The 14,975-nt window shown below is 42.5% G+C and overlaps 2 protein-coding genes and 1 long non-coding RNA gene across 3 annotated transcripts; 2 read left to right on the top strand and 1 right to left on the bottom strand.

The window, feature by feature from the left end:
* Positions 1-250: 250 nt before the first annotated feature.
* LOC131606851 (uncharacterized) lies at positions 251-1,149 on the top strand. The gene is made up of 3 exons (XR_009285076.1): positions 251-468; positions 548-853; positions 930-1,149. It is a non-coding gene; the product is annotated as an uncharacterized LOC131606851 (long non-coding RNA).
* Positions 1,150-1,924: 775 nt separating this feature from the next.
* Positions 1,925-2,771, top strand: LOC131606850 (uncharacterized). The gene is made up of 5 exons (XM_058878955.1): positions 1,925-2,009; positions 2,096-2,206; positions 2,306-2,387; positions 2,479-2,574; positions 2,660-2,771. The coding sequence occupies exons 1-5, from the start codon at positions 1,951-1,953 to the stop codon at positions 2,756-2,758; spliced, it is 447 nt and encodes a 148-aa protein (XP_058734938.1). The 5' UTR covers positions 1,925-1,950; the 3' UTR covers positions 2,759-2,771.
* A 9,966-nt stretch (positions 2,772-12,737) lies between these two features.
* LOC131604995 (uncharacterized) lies at positions 12,738-14,594 on the bottom strand. The gene has a single exon (XM_058877404.1). It carries the CDS (start codon positions 14,592-14,594, stop codon positions 12,738-12,740), a length of 1,857 nt encoding a protein of 618 aa, XP_058733387.1.
* Positions 14,595-14,975: the final 381 nt, after the last annotated feature.

The following is a 14,975-nucleotide window of genomic DNA, read 5'->3' as shown; positions in this document are numbered from 1 at the left end:
ACTTAGTTTGGCCGGCAAAAGATATAGAGGGTGGAAAGCCTTTTTGACAAACACCTATCTTAAGGATAAAGATGGAAACTTTCTTGAAGAGGCACCGGGACGGCCAAAAAAGTATGAGATCTTCATTGGTGAAAAAGATTGGGCTGAGTTTGTAAATCAAAGAGATGAAGATTTTCGGAAAAGGAGTGCCACGAATAGTGCGAGAGCATCCAAACCCGCGTATCCATACAAAAAAGGGCGTTTGGGATATGCACGCTTAGAGGATAAACTTGTAAGTAAATAGAAATGCATTTTAATTAATTGTCTAAATGTGTTTTATTTGACGATTTTATCATTTGTGTCAATGCATAGTTAGAGGAGTCTAAAAGTGAGGAAACCTCACTTCCTGTACATGTGTTGTGGAGGGAAGCTCGTGTGGGCAAGAGTCAAGCTGTCGATCCCGAAGTTCAGAGAGTTTTTACTGAATGTGTAAGTATAATACTGTGTCTTTAATTAAATCAAATGTTTTTTAATATATAAATGATTTTTTAATGTAAATGAATTACAGGAGACCTTGTCGCAATCGGCATCCACCGGTGAGGGGAGCGTACTTAGTAGAGCACTAGATGCTCCTGAGTATCCCGGTCGGGTGAGGGGTAAGGGTCATGGTGTGACTCCAACCTCTTTTTACAAGAGTCCTAGGAGAAGAAATCCTTCAAATGAAGAAGTGTTGCAAAAGTTGGCGGAATTGCAAGCACAAGTCTCTGAATTGCAAAGAGATAAAGAAGCGTATATGAGAGAAAAGTGCAACACTTCATCGGTGAAAGAAACTAGTGATAAGGCTAGTATCAACTATCAAAGGAAATTTCCCGAGGTAATTATAATTTTTTTTCCTTTTAAATTGTTCTATTTTATTAATGATAATGACTTTATATTTACTATTGGTTTAGGGCATTTCATCTTGCCAACTATACTTATCGGAACCGAATTATCGACTAGTTGGCAAGGGAAAAGTGCACAACACTTTGGGAGATTTACTTCACCATAGACCGCTCCCGGATGGACACCTGAAAGTATCGGTGGATGTTGTAGTAGATCATGATGCGATGCTACCGGTACCTGACATGGTCTCAGAGACGACATTGCTGCGAGATGCAATAGGATCATTTGTTGCATGGCCCTCGGAGCTCATTACCATTAGTGATGAGGTATATTGAAAACGATTATGAATCATTTAGTTTTCGAATGTCAATTCTAAACCGTTTATTAATTATTTTTTACATTTTAATTTTAGACTGCTCCTATAAAACCCACAGTTAAGGGTAAAGGGATTTTACAGGAGGAGGAGTCCGTTGCATCACTAAAAGAGGTACATTTAAAGTGTTAATAATTAATCTGAATCTAAATCTGCATGATTTTATATTTTACCTTACTTATATGATTTTTAGGCATCCGCTCGGGAGTCACAACAAGTGACGCAGCAAGTTCGTACCGTACCACCCACTGGTCCTCCGAAGCCAGCGGGAAAAAAAGGCGGTGCTTTTGTGCCTCGGTACCGGTCGACGCTCGCAACAATGGTTGATATGTCCGATTTGAAGGATGGTGCTTTACGTGAAATCGTTATGGATGAAAGTGTCTTCGGTATTGAATTTAAGTCACTTATTACAATTGATGACTTGGAGGAGATTTTTAAGCATGATCAACTAGGCGTCACTAACATGCACTCATACATCCGGTAATATTCACTCATCCGATATATTATTTAATTAGTCCCACAATATAATTTATTTACACATTTCAATGAAAATAATCTAATGTTTATTATGTTTTTATTTAAGGTTGTTGTATGACAGAGTGTTGCGCGGGACTCCGTTGTCTAACATATTCCGTTTCGTGTCTTCCGCCCACTGCAGCGGAATGGCAATTGCTTCGGAACCGGAATCAGTTAGACAGCGCTTAGTAGATAGATTCATGTCCACCGACAATACAGAAAGTCTGCATCTTTGGGCGTATAATACCCGACCAGTAGGGTTAGTTTCTCATTCTTTGTTCATCTAATCTCTGTTTCTTTTGTGTATAGCAAAATTTTCATATAACCTATTGTTTTAATTTATAGAGCACACTGGTTGCTGCTTGCTATCAACCCTATAAGGGAAGTCGTGTATTATCTGAATTCGGTAAATGGTGAATGGACCAATTATCAGGCCATGAAGGACATCGTTGATTTGTAAGTGGGATCGTTCTAAATATATATTCGTGTATATTTATATATTTACTTATTTGTGGGATTGATCTAAACATATGCTTTTATATATTTGTTAATTAGATCAATACAAGTGTTCCGAAGTCAACGGGACGCACAGGTATCCCGAACTAAATCTAACAACATTACTTGGATCCAAGTGCAGGTACATTATTTTTCACAATGTTGCTTATAATATATTTATGCTACTTGATAAAACAAGACAACTATAGAATCTTATTTGTTTTTCTATGTAGTGTCCGCAACAGCGAAACAGTTACGATTGCGGATACTTTGTTTTGAGGTATATGAAAGAAATCCTTCAGGCGAATCAATTAGAGATTCCGCTCACGGTATGAATTTATAACTTAAGATAATTTCATATAATTTATTACATTTAACTAAATATATCATTCATATTATGTTTTTGTTTTGTAGTACCTTGACGAATTCCGTGCTACTGCGTACCCGAAGCTTAAGTTGGAAGAAATCAAAGAAGATTTGTGTCAATTTTATATTAAGCGCTTTTTCATGTAGGATTTGTGTCGATTTATAATATTATTGATGTTGTAATGATGTATATATATAATTTTGGATATTATAATGGTATTATATTAGTATATATATATTGTCTTACTGATGGCTGAAATAATATCGTCGAAAATAAATTACAGGTCGAAAATATTACAGGTTGAAAACATATTACAGGTCGAAAATATTACAGGTCGACTGGGAGGATTAAATTACAGGCTGCACATTAAAATACCTCATTTAGCAACGAAAGCGCTTTTGAAAAGCGCTCTTAAAGGCCCACCTACTAAAGCGCTTCTTTGTAAAAGCGCTGCCAAAGATTAATAAAAAAGCAAAAAAAATAAAAAAAAAGCAACATACTAAAGCGCTTTTGGAAAAGCGCTCTTATAGGGGGGGCTATCAGAGCGCTTTTTCCAGAAAAAGCGCTCTTAAAGCCCACCCTATAAGAGCGCTTTTACAAAAGCGCTTTAGTATGTTGCGTTTTTTTTTTATTTTTTACTCTCACAAGGGGGCCTATCACAGCGCTTTTCTGGAAAAAGCGCACTTAAAGGGGGGCCTACCAGAGCGCTTTTTCCAGAAAAGCGCTCTTAAAGGGGGGCCTACAAGAGCGCTTTTTCCAGAAAAGCGCTCTTATAGGGGGGGCCTACCAGAGCGCTTTCAGAAGCGCTTTTGTTAGCTACGCCAGCACCACCTTTCACAGCGCTTTTAAAGGCTATAAAAAGCGCTTTTAAAGCCCTTCCTCGTTGTAGTGGCAGGAAGGAAAAGATCTCGTGCGATTTATGACTCAACATCGACTCGACATCAGGAGAGGATCTCGTACGATCTTCAGGACAGAATAGATCTCGTGTGATCTACGACTCAACATCGACTCGACATCAGGAGAGGATCTCGTACGATCTTCAGGACAGAATAGATCTCGTGCGATCTACGACTCAACATCAAGAGACATCAGGAGAGGCAAGGAAAAGATCTCGTGCGATCTATGACTCAACATCGACTCGACATCAGGAGAGGATCTCGTACGATCTTCAGGACAGAATAGATCTCGTGCGATCTACGACTCAACACCAAGAGACATCAGGAGAGGCAAGGAAAAGATCTCGTGCGATCTATGACTATCATTGGGAGAAGACCTCGCACGATCTTCAAGACTTAAAGGAAAAGTAGATCTCGTGCGACCTACGACTCAACATCAGGAGAAGATCTCGTACGACCTTCAGGACAAAAGGGGATAGATCTCGTGCGATCTACGACTCAACATCGACTCGACGACAGGAGGAGGAAACAGAAAGACATTGTGTCCGACACTTGTCGGGGATCGAGGACACCTCGTATCGGCACCGCAGCTTAACAGTGTTTGTGATATGATGGCAGATATCAGGTGAAGTTTGTAAGGGTAACAACTTTGGGAGGATGGGTCATTGTTCTGATTCAACATTGACTCCTATTATCCGGCTTACGCTCTGTATGCATGTTTGAGTTTAATGGCGTAATGATCCACTGTAATGGATATGCTACGCTTTTGAGGATGCAATGCTGTATGTAATGGATTCTATATGCAAAGAGTGCCAAATAAAGGCCCTGGTGGAACAGAAGAGTAGGATCATTGGGGTCCGTTGCCTGTGATCTTGAGACGCCATTGTGGGTGGGCGTTGGAAGCTTCATAGTGCCAAAGATTATTGGCAACTGTGTGGAGGATTAGAACATAACTCTATTGGGGAGGAAGCGACTTTGCTCGACTTTCTTTACATCCTATACTGCTCGGGGAATCACGAGTTTTTGAGAGACCATTCTTCGTCTGCCATATGGAAGGGGGATATGGATCTCTTCGAGTGCCCCATGCTTACCAGTACTGATGAATTATACTCTTGAACTTTCAAGCGGGATGATGACGACCTTCGTGACATGTCATGAGCCAATATGACGGCTAGAACCTGCAACCTGCACAGAAGACAACATTTGGATGCAAATGGTGCCCCTTAGAGCACTTTTATGTTTGTGTAACATCATGTTTCGCTTTGATTTGTGATTATTATTCCCCCATGTTTTCAATGCAATGTTTAATAACGAATTAAATCACACCTCGCATGCGAAAAATGAAAAGCAAGAAGGAAGACTTTTTATCAAAAGATCATTTTATTGATGGAATGCCTATGACTAGGCCTCTGTACAAGGAAGCAACTCCTAAATGAGGTAGTTGCGAAAAAGAAAGTAAAAATACAAATAGGCAAAATGGCAAGGAGAAATGCTCGAATTTCCATAAAAACTGGTATCGCTACAGTTCCCATATCCTTGATTCTCTCAATGCTTTGCTTCAGAAGCGTAATGGTTGGATTGATCTGTCCGCTTTGCCAAGGGTGTATAGTGGTTTTTGTGAAGGGTATTCAGACTGCAGCCTCTCGCTTTTGATCCCTAACTTTTGCCTGGATCGCCCTTTCGGGTTTTCAATCCAGCGGGATACCCCTTTTTGCCTAAGTCGCCCTTTCGGGTTTTCGACTTAGCGGGTTTTTTTCCTTTGTTTTATCCCTAATTTTTGCCCAAACCCTTTTGGTTCGCCGGGATGCCCTTATTTTTGCCTAGGTACGTCGACCTAGCGGGTCTTTTATGCGTAGTATTTTTTGGCTGAGTCTGAATTGACTGGAAGCGGAACGTCTTCCCCATCCATGTTTATCAAAATTAAAGCACCACCTGAGAATGCTTTCTTCACAATGTATGGCCCCTCATAGTTGGGAGTCCATTTGCCCCTTGGATCAGTGTGAATTGGCAAGATCTTCCTTACGACCAGGTCACCTGTGTGGAACTCTCGAGGTCGAATTTTCTTGTCATACGCTTTCTTGATCCTCTTTTGGTACAACTGGCCATGGCAGATAGCAGATAAGCGTTTCTCCTCAATCAGATTAAGATGGTCAAGCCTCGTTTGGACCCATTCTGTTTCATCAAGTTTGGCGTCCATCAAGACCCTCAACGAAGGAATTTCCACTTCTACAGGAAGTACGGCCTCCATGCCATAGACAAGGGAAAAGGGGGTTGCCCCCGTCGAAGTACGAACTGAAGTTCTATAGCCATGCAAAGCAAATGGCAACATCTCATGCCAATCTTTATACGTTCTAACCATTTTCTGGACAATCTTCTTTATATTCTTGTTAGCAGCTTCGACCGCGCCATTCATCTTTGGCCGATAGGGTGATGAATTGTGATGTTCAATCTTGAACTCTCCACACAACTCTGCCATCATCTTGTTGTTAAGATTGGACCCATTATCAGTGATGATCTTATTCGGAACCCCATATCGACATATGATTTCTTTCTTGATGAAGCGAGTAACGACTTGCTTGGTTACGTTCTTGTAAGAAGCAGCTTCAACCCATTTGGTGAAGTAGTCGATAGCAACAAGAATAAATCTGTGTCCATTTGAAGCTTGCGGCTCGATTCGTCCAATCATATCTATGCCCCACATGGCAAATGGCCATGGCGATGTCAGAACATTCAAAGGAGTTGGAGGAACATGAATCCTGTCAGCATACACTTGGCATTTGTGACATTTCTTCACGTATACATAACAATCACTTTCAATGGTCATCCAATAATATCCTGCTCGCAAGATCTTTTTGGCCATGGAGTGCCCATTGGAATGGGTTCCAAAAGATCCTTCATGAATTTCCCGCATGATCAATTCTGCTTCGTGTCTATCCACGCATCTGAGCAAAACTGAATCATAGTTTCTTTTGTACAGGACGTCTCCTGACAAGAAGAATTTGGATGCTAACCTTCGAAGCGTTCGCTTATCCCCAATTGTAGCATCTTCGGGATACTCTTGTTTCTCAACATACCTTTTGATGTCATAATACCATGGCTTTTCATCATACACATCTTTAGTAGTGAGACAATGAGCAGGGAATACATGGGCAGGCTCTTTGTAACGAAGGATCCTTATGTCTGGCACTTCTTTAGGGGAGCTAACTCTGAACATAGCTGCCAAAGTAGCCAAAGCATCTGCCAATTGATTCTCCTCTCGTGGGATATGATCAAAAGTGATTTCCTCGAAAGCGGGCAACAACTCCAAGATATAGTCCTTGTAAGGAACTAAGTTGGGGTGTCGTGTCTCCCAATCACCTCTTACTTGATGTATGACCAAGGCAGAATCCCCATAAACCTCAAGGATCTTGATCCTCATATCAATGGCTGCTTCGAGGCCCATTATGCAAGCTTCGTACTCTGCGACATTGTTTGTGCAATCAAAGCATATTCTAGCTGTGAAAGGGATGTGGGTTTGACGAGGAGAAGTCAAAACTGCCCCAATACCATGGCCCATAGCATTTGATGCACCATCGAACGTGAGAGTCCATCGCTCTCCTGGTTCGGGTCCTTCATTATCATCCAGTTTCATGATATCTTCATCAGGAAAGTCAAACTTCATTGACTGATACTCTTCTAATGGCTGATGAGCAAGATGATCTGCAAGGACACTTCCTTTGATGGCCTTCTGTGTGACATACTGGATATCATATTCTGATAAAAGCATTTGCCACCGGGCTAGTCTTCCTGTAAGGGCCGGTTTTTCAAAGATGTACTTTATCGAGTCCATTTTGGAGATCAATAGAGTGGTGTGAGTCAGCATGTACTGCCTCAGTCGGCGAGCAGCCCATACCAAAGCACAGCAAGTTTTCTCGAGTAGTGAGTAGCGGGATTCACAATCGGTAAACTTTTTGCTCAGGTAATAAATGGCGCACTCTTTTCGACCAGACTCGTCATGTTGGCCCAGCACACACCCCATAGATCCTTCAAGCACAGTTAAGTACATAAGAAGTGGTCTTCCAGGAACCGGAGGCATGAGGATTGGTGGCTCTTGGAGATACTGCTTGATCTTTTCAAAGGCTTCTTGACAATGATCATCCCAACGGATATCTTGATTCTTGCGCATCAATTTAAAGATGGGTTCATAGGTATCAGTGAGATGAGAAATGAACCTGGCTATGTAATTCAATCTCCCAAGGAACCCTCGGACCTCTTTTTCATTCTTTGGTGCTGGCATATTCTGTATTGCTCTTACTTTGTCAGGGTCGACCTCAATCCCTCGTTGACTCACAATGAATCCAAGTAACTTTCCAGATCGCACTCCAAAAGTGCACTTGTTTGGATTAAGCCTCAACTTGAATTTTCGCAAACGAGCAAACAATTTCTCAAGGTATACCAAATGTTCCTCCTCAGTTTGGGATTTTGCAATCATATCATCGACGTACACCTCAATCTCCTTATGGATCATATCATGGAAAAGGGTCACCATTGCACGTTGATATGTTGCACCCGCGTTTTTAAGACCAAAAGGCATCACTTTATAGCAATACGTGCCCCACGGAGTAGTAAAAGTAGTCTTGGTCATATCTTCGGGAGCCATCTTTATTTGATTATAGCCAGAAAAACCATCCATGAAGGAGAACACCAAATACTGAGCAGGGTTGTCGACTAGCACATCAATATGAGGCAGAGGGAAATCATCCTTTGGACTTGCCCTATTCAAATCTCGGTAGTCAACACACATACGTACCTTTCCGTCCTTCTTAGGAACAGGTACTATGTTTGCAATCCAAGGAGGATATTCACACACAGATAAGAAACCAGCCTTCAACTGTTTTTCAACTTCTTCCTTGATTCTCAAAGCCATATCAGGTCGAGTTCTTCGCGGTTTCTGCTTTACAGGCGGGCATTCTGGTTTGAGCGGTAGCCTGTGCATAACTATATCCGTGTCTAAACCAGGCATGTCTTCATATGACCAGGCGAAGATATCAACATATTCTCGGAGCAGCCCAATCAACCTTCTCTTTACATCACCTTGCAAAGCGGCCCCTATCTTGACTTCTCTCTTTACTTCTTCTGTACCGAGGTTGATGATTTCTATGGCTTCTTGATGCGGCTGAATAGATTTCTCCTCTTGTCTCAAAAGTCTTGCCAATTCCTCAGGGACTTCACAATCTTCCCCACTATCCTCATCAGCTTGGTCAATTGGATTCTCAAAGATATCAAGACGTGGAACTGTAACATTATCATTTTTGATGGAATTCGAGCCGGATCTGCACGATGGATGATTTATGCCTTAGAATGCAACACATAAAAGGGAAAAAAGAAAAGCTTTGCCATTTTTTGAAAAATTTTTTAAAGTAAAAACAAAAATGAAAGAAATGGAACAGTAATTGCATGCGAAGATATGATTTTCATTCAATATTAAACAAATTGAAACAACATGGGGGCCCTTCTTTATACAAGTGGTCAAAATGCTTAGGGCGAAGCATATGACTTATCGAAACAAGAAAATTACATCTCCATAAAAGTGACTCTAGGGATGTCCAAGATAGTCCAATTGTTGAGTTCCTGTCCAGGCGCAGCATGGCAAATGAATCTGGAGAGATCTTCTTCATCATCATCATCCACGGCGAGAACTTGACTTCCAGAACTGGTGCTTGCACTGACGAACACTTGAGAAATGGGGGGAATCACTTTCTTTCCAGGAATTATGCTGAGCTGAGTAGAAGAATATGGTTGATACCCAAGGCCATACTTGTCTCGCTTCTCTTGAACGTCAATCAGCTTGCCCCAGGCACTATGGGGAGTACCAGCTTCTAAGAAAGCCTTAGCATCATTTAAAGACGAGAGGGGCGCTTCGAGTTCCTTCTTATTCGACCACAGGGAGTTTGTCAACTGACACAATCTCTAAGGCTTGAAAAGGTGTCTCTTGTATCTCTCCCTCCACTTCAACATAACGGTATGATGCCAGATTATTGACTATCAAATCCTCTTCACCAGTGATCACAACAATTTTGTCATTCACAACAAATTTCAAACACTGATGGAGGGTAGATGTCACAGCCCCAGCAACATGGATCCAAGGACGACCCAAGAGGCAAGTGTATGAAGGACGTATATCCATAACATAGAAGGCAATATAGAACATGTGAGGGCCAATCAAGACAGGAAGATCAATTTCCCCTTCTACGGACCTTCTAGAACCATCAAACGCTCTGACACTCATAGTGCATGGTCTCATCATAATCCCATCCATACTCAGCTTAAACAAAGTGGCCTTGGGCATCACATTAAGATAATAACCTGTATCAAACAACACTCGAGATAACACAGCATCCAAACATTTGATGGAGATATGCAAAGCTTTGTTGTGTGCTCTACCCTCAGGTGGAAGTTCATCATCAGAAAAACCCAAACAATTACCAGCAGTGATATTGGTCACAACTCCTTCAAACTGAGGCACGGTAATGTCTTGAGTCACGTGAGCGGAAGCCAGAACTTTCATCAGAGCATCACGATGAGCTTCAGAATGCACCAAGAGGGACAAGATGGAGATCTTGGCTTGGGTCTGATCAAGTTGGTCAATCACTTTGTAATCACTCTTCTTAATGATTTTCAAGAGTTGCTCGGCATCTTGTGCATTACGTGTTACAGGAGGATCAACAGCGACTTGCTTTCCTTTTGCTTGTGCACTAGCCTCTTTATTGGTCTCTTTAGGAGGCGGAGGGGGAGCAGCAAAGATCCGACCAATACGGGTGATGCCACTAGTGCCAGCGATGTTTGTGATACTTGAATTACCCACTGGAGGACAGTCAAACTTCTTCCCTCGAATATACACGGCATTATAACTCCAAGGAACAGCCTTAGAATCATTCACGAGAGATGAGGTTGAAGGAGTTGAAGGAGCATTTGGAACTTGGATGACCAACGGTGTTCTCGGAGCCTAAATAGTCAGTGGAGCACTCGGTGCATGAATAACCAACGGGGTCCTTGGTGCTTGAATGGTCAAAGGAGTGTTCTGAGTTTTTGACACCTCAGCAGGATGATAAGGGATTTCTAGGATGGCCACATCTTCAACAGATACGACCCTTTCCACTCTAAGAACACCTTCATCCATTAGTTTCTGGATTTCTTCTTTCAACCTAGCGCATTCCTCAGGATTAGAAGAACATTGCAAACAGTAGTCATGTAATTCACACAAAACCTTTTGTTGCAAAAGATGTTCTCTGATAGTTGCTAGCGGCATCTTAACCTCACTAACATCATTCACCAGGATCTGATCATCACATAACTCAATAGCATTGGTCGCACCAGCATGAGGAGGCATAGGGTTATTCTGCACGTTGGGACCAGTAGGAGTGAATGAGATAAGCTTGTCATCAAGAAGATCCTGAACCTTTAACTTGAATGCTCTACACTTTTCAATAGTATGGCCCGGGGCCCCTGAATGAAATTCACAACGAGCATTAACATCATAACCAGGAGGGAAAGGGCTAGGTGGAGGTCCAAGTTCACGGAGTTGTACCAATTGACCAGCAAGCAACTGAGGGAGAAGTTGGGCATATGACATCGGAACCGGATCAATACGCCTATCTTGGAATCTTGTTCTTTGTGGGCCCCTTTGACCTTGAGGCCTAGGGTTCTGTTGACGATTCTGAGGGGCAGCAGCTTGTTGTTGTGGTACGAAAGGTTGTTGGGGTGCCATCCATGGTTGTGGAAGAGCAGCAGCATATGCTTGAGGGACATATAGACCAGGAACAGCATAAGGCATCGGATAATAAGGAGGTGGAACAGCGGAATATGCAGGAGCTCGGCCTTGGTCAACAGAAGCGGTGCTAGTCTCACCTTCCTTCTTATTCACAAACCCAGAATACGGCTTCTTACCATTACCACTTGAGGTGCTAGGATTAGTAACACCTTGAATGGTACCGGCTTTGACACAGTTCTCAACCCTCTCACCAATGATGACCACATCCGAAAAGGAAGGAGAAGTATTACTAACCATGTGCTGAAGATACGGCCCTTTCAGAGTTCCCATAAACAGATCAATCAATTCTCGGTCCAATAAGGGAGGTTGAACTCGAGCAGCAAGTTCACGCCATCTTTGGGCGTATTCCTTAAAGGACTCTTCAGATTTCTGTGACATATTCTGCAGCTGGGCACGACTAGGAGCCATAGCAGTATTGTAGTGGTATTGTTTCAAGAAGGCATCAACAAGTTCTCCCCAAGTACTGACATTAGACCTCTCGAGTTTCATATACCACTCCAACGGGGCTCCAGTGAGACTATCCTGGAAGAAATGCATAAGCAGAGGTTCGTTCTCAGCGTGAGCGGCCATCTTACGGCAGTAGGAACGAATGTGAGTCTCTGGGCAGGTAACTCCCTTGTACTTATCAAAATCTGGCACCTTGAACTTCGGGGGAATAACAATCCCAGGTACCAAGCATATAGCAGCGGTGTCGAAACTTGAAGTTTTAGCAACCTCTACAGCCTTAAGACGTTCTTCAAGAGCTTGGTACATCTTAGCAGTCTCGGTCAACTCAGCAGTAAGATCATGTTCAAGATCAATAACCTCATGGTGGTCATCCACTACTTTAAGTGTCTCATTAATAGGAGTCTCCTTGGTTTTCACCCCTCCATCAACAGAATTGGTAGGAGTATCTTTGATCAATCCAGCAACGCTCTTTCTGAGCTCTTCTTGTCCTTGAACAACGACATGGAGAGTCTCCATAAGTTGGGTCATCCTTTCTCCCATAACATCCATATCCCTACGGAGGGCAGCTTGGTTTTGTTCAAACTGATCCATGATTCTCTCGTTGCTCCTGGTGCGGTAAGGATGTAAGAAAGTCAGCTTCGTCGTCGGAAAAGAAATCTGTTTTGTAAGGGACCCCAATTAGTGTCTTGTATAATAACCTGAAAAATGCAATGTGACAATGTGAATGTATGAGTGCATGTGTGCATATGAGGTGTTGTGTCATTTTCAGGGTATCCAAAGTTAGATTGATAGTCAAGAACAAATAACAACGTGATGAGAGAGATATCAAGTGAAAACGGAAAGCAATTCATTTCATTCATAATAGCTCCCTAAGGCGAGTAGGTTCATACACAAATAACAATGTTTCAATATAAGGAACATTAGAGACCCCATCCAACAAATCTGGTGGTGATCTACAAACAAATTCAATTATCACTTCATCTCAGTGTAGAACAAAGGTCCTCCTTGTCTGAAATGGGCGTCACTCCACTTCTTTGTTTCGTCAAACAGCTTCTTAGTCGCCTCCCGATCTCTTCCTTTGACAAGGCTTTGGATCACTTCATCCTTTCGGAATAACTGCGTGTCTAGATTCTTGCAGCAATCCCTAAGTTCGTCACACCCTTTGCATTCTGGGATATAGGTCTTCTCAAGTGCATTTACTTCACTCATCATTTGATCTCTGAGCTTGGCATTCTCTTCAGCTAGTCGGGCGGTGCGGAGGTGACTTCCTTTCAGTTGGGTCTCAACTGCTATTCTCTGAGTGGTCTCCTCTTCCAGTTTCTTCTTCATGGTCCTCAACTCATATTTGGTTTCTTTCTCCAGTCGGAGCTTGTGGGCTTTCAGGTCTTCTTGGTACTCTCGTCTGAGCTTCTCTTTTTCTTCCTTTATAGTCTTTTCTATAACCTTTTGAGGGTCTTCAGTAGGAACAACAACAGCTTTTCCGTCCTTTTCAGTTCTAACCCTCTTCCTGGCTTGAGAAGACTCTCCTTTGAGAGTTTTAAGTTCACGGGCCAGTTCATTCTTTGTCTGTTTAAGGAAATAGCGCTTCAAATCCATATCCCTATCTTTCTCTTTCAGTCTCAAATTGGCGACGCGGACCTGGTCAAAACGTTCCATTGATACCATAGTTTCTGATATCTTCGGAGGTTGTGCATACAAGAGAGGAACCTCCGGGAATGGTAACAAAAGTGTCTTGATTCTCTCCTTAACCCAATCGGTGTAGGGCTCCATAGCAATGGCATTCTTGGCTCCCAGAGTGGATTTCTCACCTATATGAATGTTATTCCAGGCCTTCCTGATTTCCTCAAGCGCTACAGGGTCAGTTCCCTTTTCAAAGTACACGGATTGGTGAATCTCCCTATCCGAAGGCCCACTCTTCATGGTATAGCCCAACTGACGAAGAGCAAGAACTGGGTTGTAGTTAATACATCCTCTTGTCCCAATGAGCGGGACGTTACCAAAGTTTCCGCACCTAATAATGACTTCAGATATGCCTGTTCGGAGTTGATACCATACGATGTCGTTTGCAGTAAGTCCCATGATTCTCTGAGACCATTTCTGAGTAGAGGTAACAAACGGACCACTAGCAGGCAAGTGAGATTTGAACCAGTTATACAACAGCGGCAAGAAACCTCGAATAGCCCCCCTTTTACCATGCCGAGAGTGAATGGAATAATATGTGTCAGCCAATAGGGTGGGGATTGGATTCTTGTCCATAAAAAGGCATATAGCAGCCAAATCAACGAACTTGTGAATGTTGGGAAACATCACAATTCCATAAATCAGAGCGGCCAAAATAGCATTGAAAGCCCCCCATATTCCTTTGTCAGCAAATTCTTGAGCTTTTTCAACCAAGAAACTCATGTAGAAGCCATGAGTATCACCATTCTTCTTCCAGTTATCATGAACATCTCCCAAGGTCAAATAAAGAGCGTTGGCAATGTAATCCAACCTAGGTTTCTCCGGGACACAAACAAAAGGCACTCTGTGTTGAATCTTGATGTTGAGGAGGTAAGAGTACTCTTCGAGAGTGGGAGCTAGCTGATAATCTGAAAATGTGAAACAACGGATATCTGGGTCGTAGAACTGAAGAAGAGTAGATAAGGCCCATTCGTCGACACGCGAGTACAGAAGAGATAATATGTTGCCATAGTTGTCACTAAACACTGTTTCATTATGACCAGTGACCAATTCACCCAATTGTCCCAACTGAACCATACCCTCGCGATGGAAAGTATAAGTGTGTGTGCGCCTTGTAACTCCTTGGTTGACGGTCACATTGTTATCCATTCTTGACGGAGGTTGATATTTTCTGGATACCCTGAAAAATGACATGCATATGAGAGTTAACTTTTTCTTTTCTTTTCTTTCTTTTTCTTTTTTGGAAATTTAAACATGCTATGATGAAAAATGATGCAAATTAGGTCCCCATGACATGGAGAGACCAAGGCAATAATTCTGAGCAGGAATATATCATAGGATCAGAGGTCCGGCACAGATCATAGAACCAGAAGAACCATAGTCACCAACGGAACCAAATAGTCACCAACGGAACCAAATAGTCACCAACGGTACCTGTCATGTATATCCCTCCCCACTCACGGGTGTAGTCTAGGTCAGGGTAGGTCAAAATGGCAACCAGCGTTATCAGTCCTCCTGAGGCACCACCAT

This window comes from Vicia villosa, linkage group LG5 (genome assembly GCF_029867415.1).
Source record: "Vicia villosa cultivar HV-30 ecotype Madison, WI linkage group LG5, Vvil1.0, whole genome shotgun sequence".
Classification (NCBI taxonomy): domain Eukaryota; kingdom Viridiplantae; phylum Streptophyta; class Magnoliopsida; order Fabales; family Fabaceae; genus Vicia; species Vicia villosa.
The sequence above is the reverse complement of the archived record's forward strand: the minus strand, read 5'-3'. Positions and strand labels throughout refer to the sequence as shown.

Bases quoted from the DNA above. Each gene is read 5' to 3' on its own strand.
- LOC131604995 (XM_058877404.1), bottom strand. From the start codon at position 14,594: ATGGATAACAATGTGACCGTCAACCAAGGAGTTACAAGGCGCACACAC.
- LOC131606850 (XM_058878955.1), top strand. From the start codon at position 1,951: ATGTCCACCGACAATACAGAAAGTCTGCATCTTTGGGCGTATAATACC. The intron at 2,010-2,095 runs GTTAGTTTCTCA...TTTAATTTATAG, and splicing joins TATAATACCCGACCAGTAGG to AGCACACTGGTTGCTGCTTG. The intron at 2,388-2,478 runs GTACATTATTTT...TTTTCTATGTAG, and splicing joins TTACTTGGATCCAAGTGCAG to TGTCCGCAACAGCGAAACAG.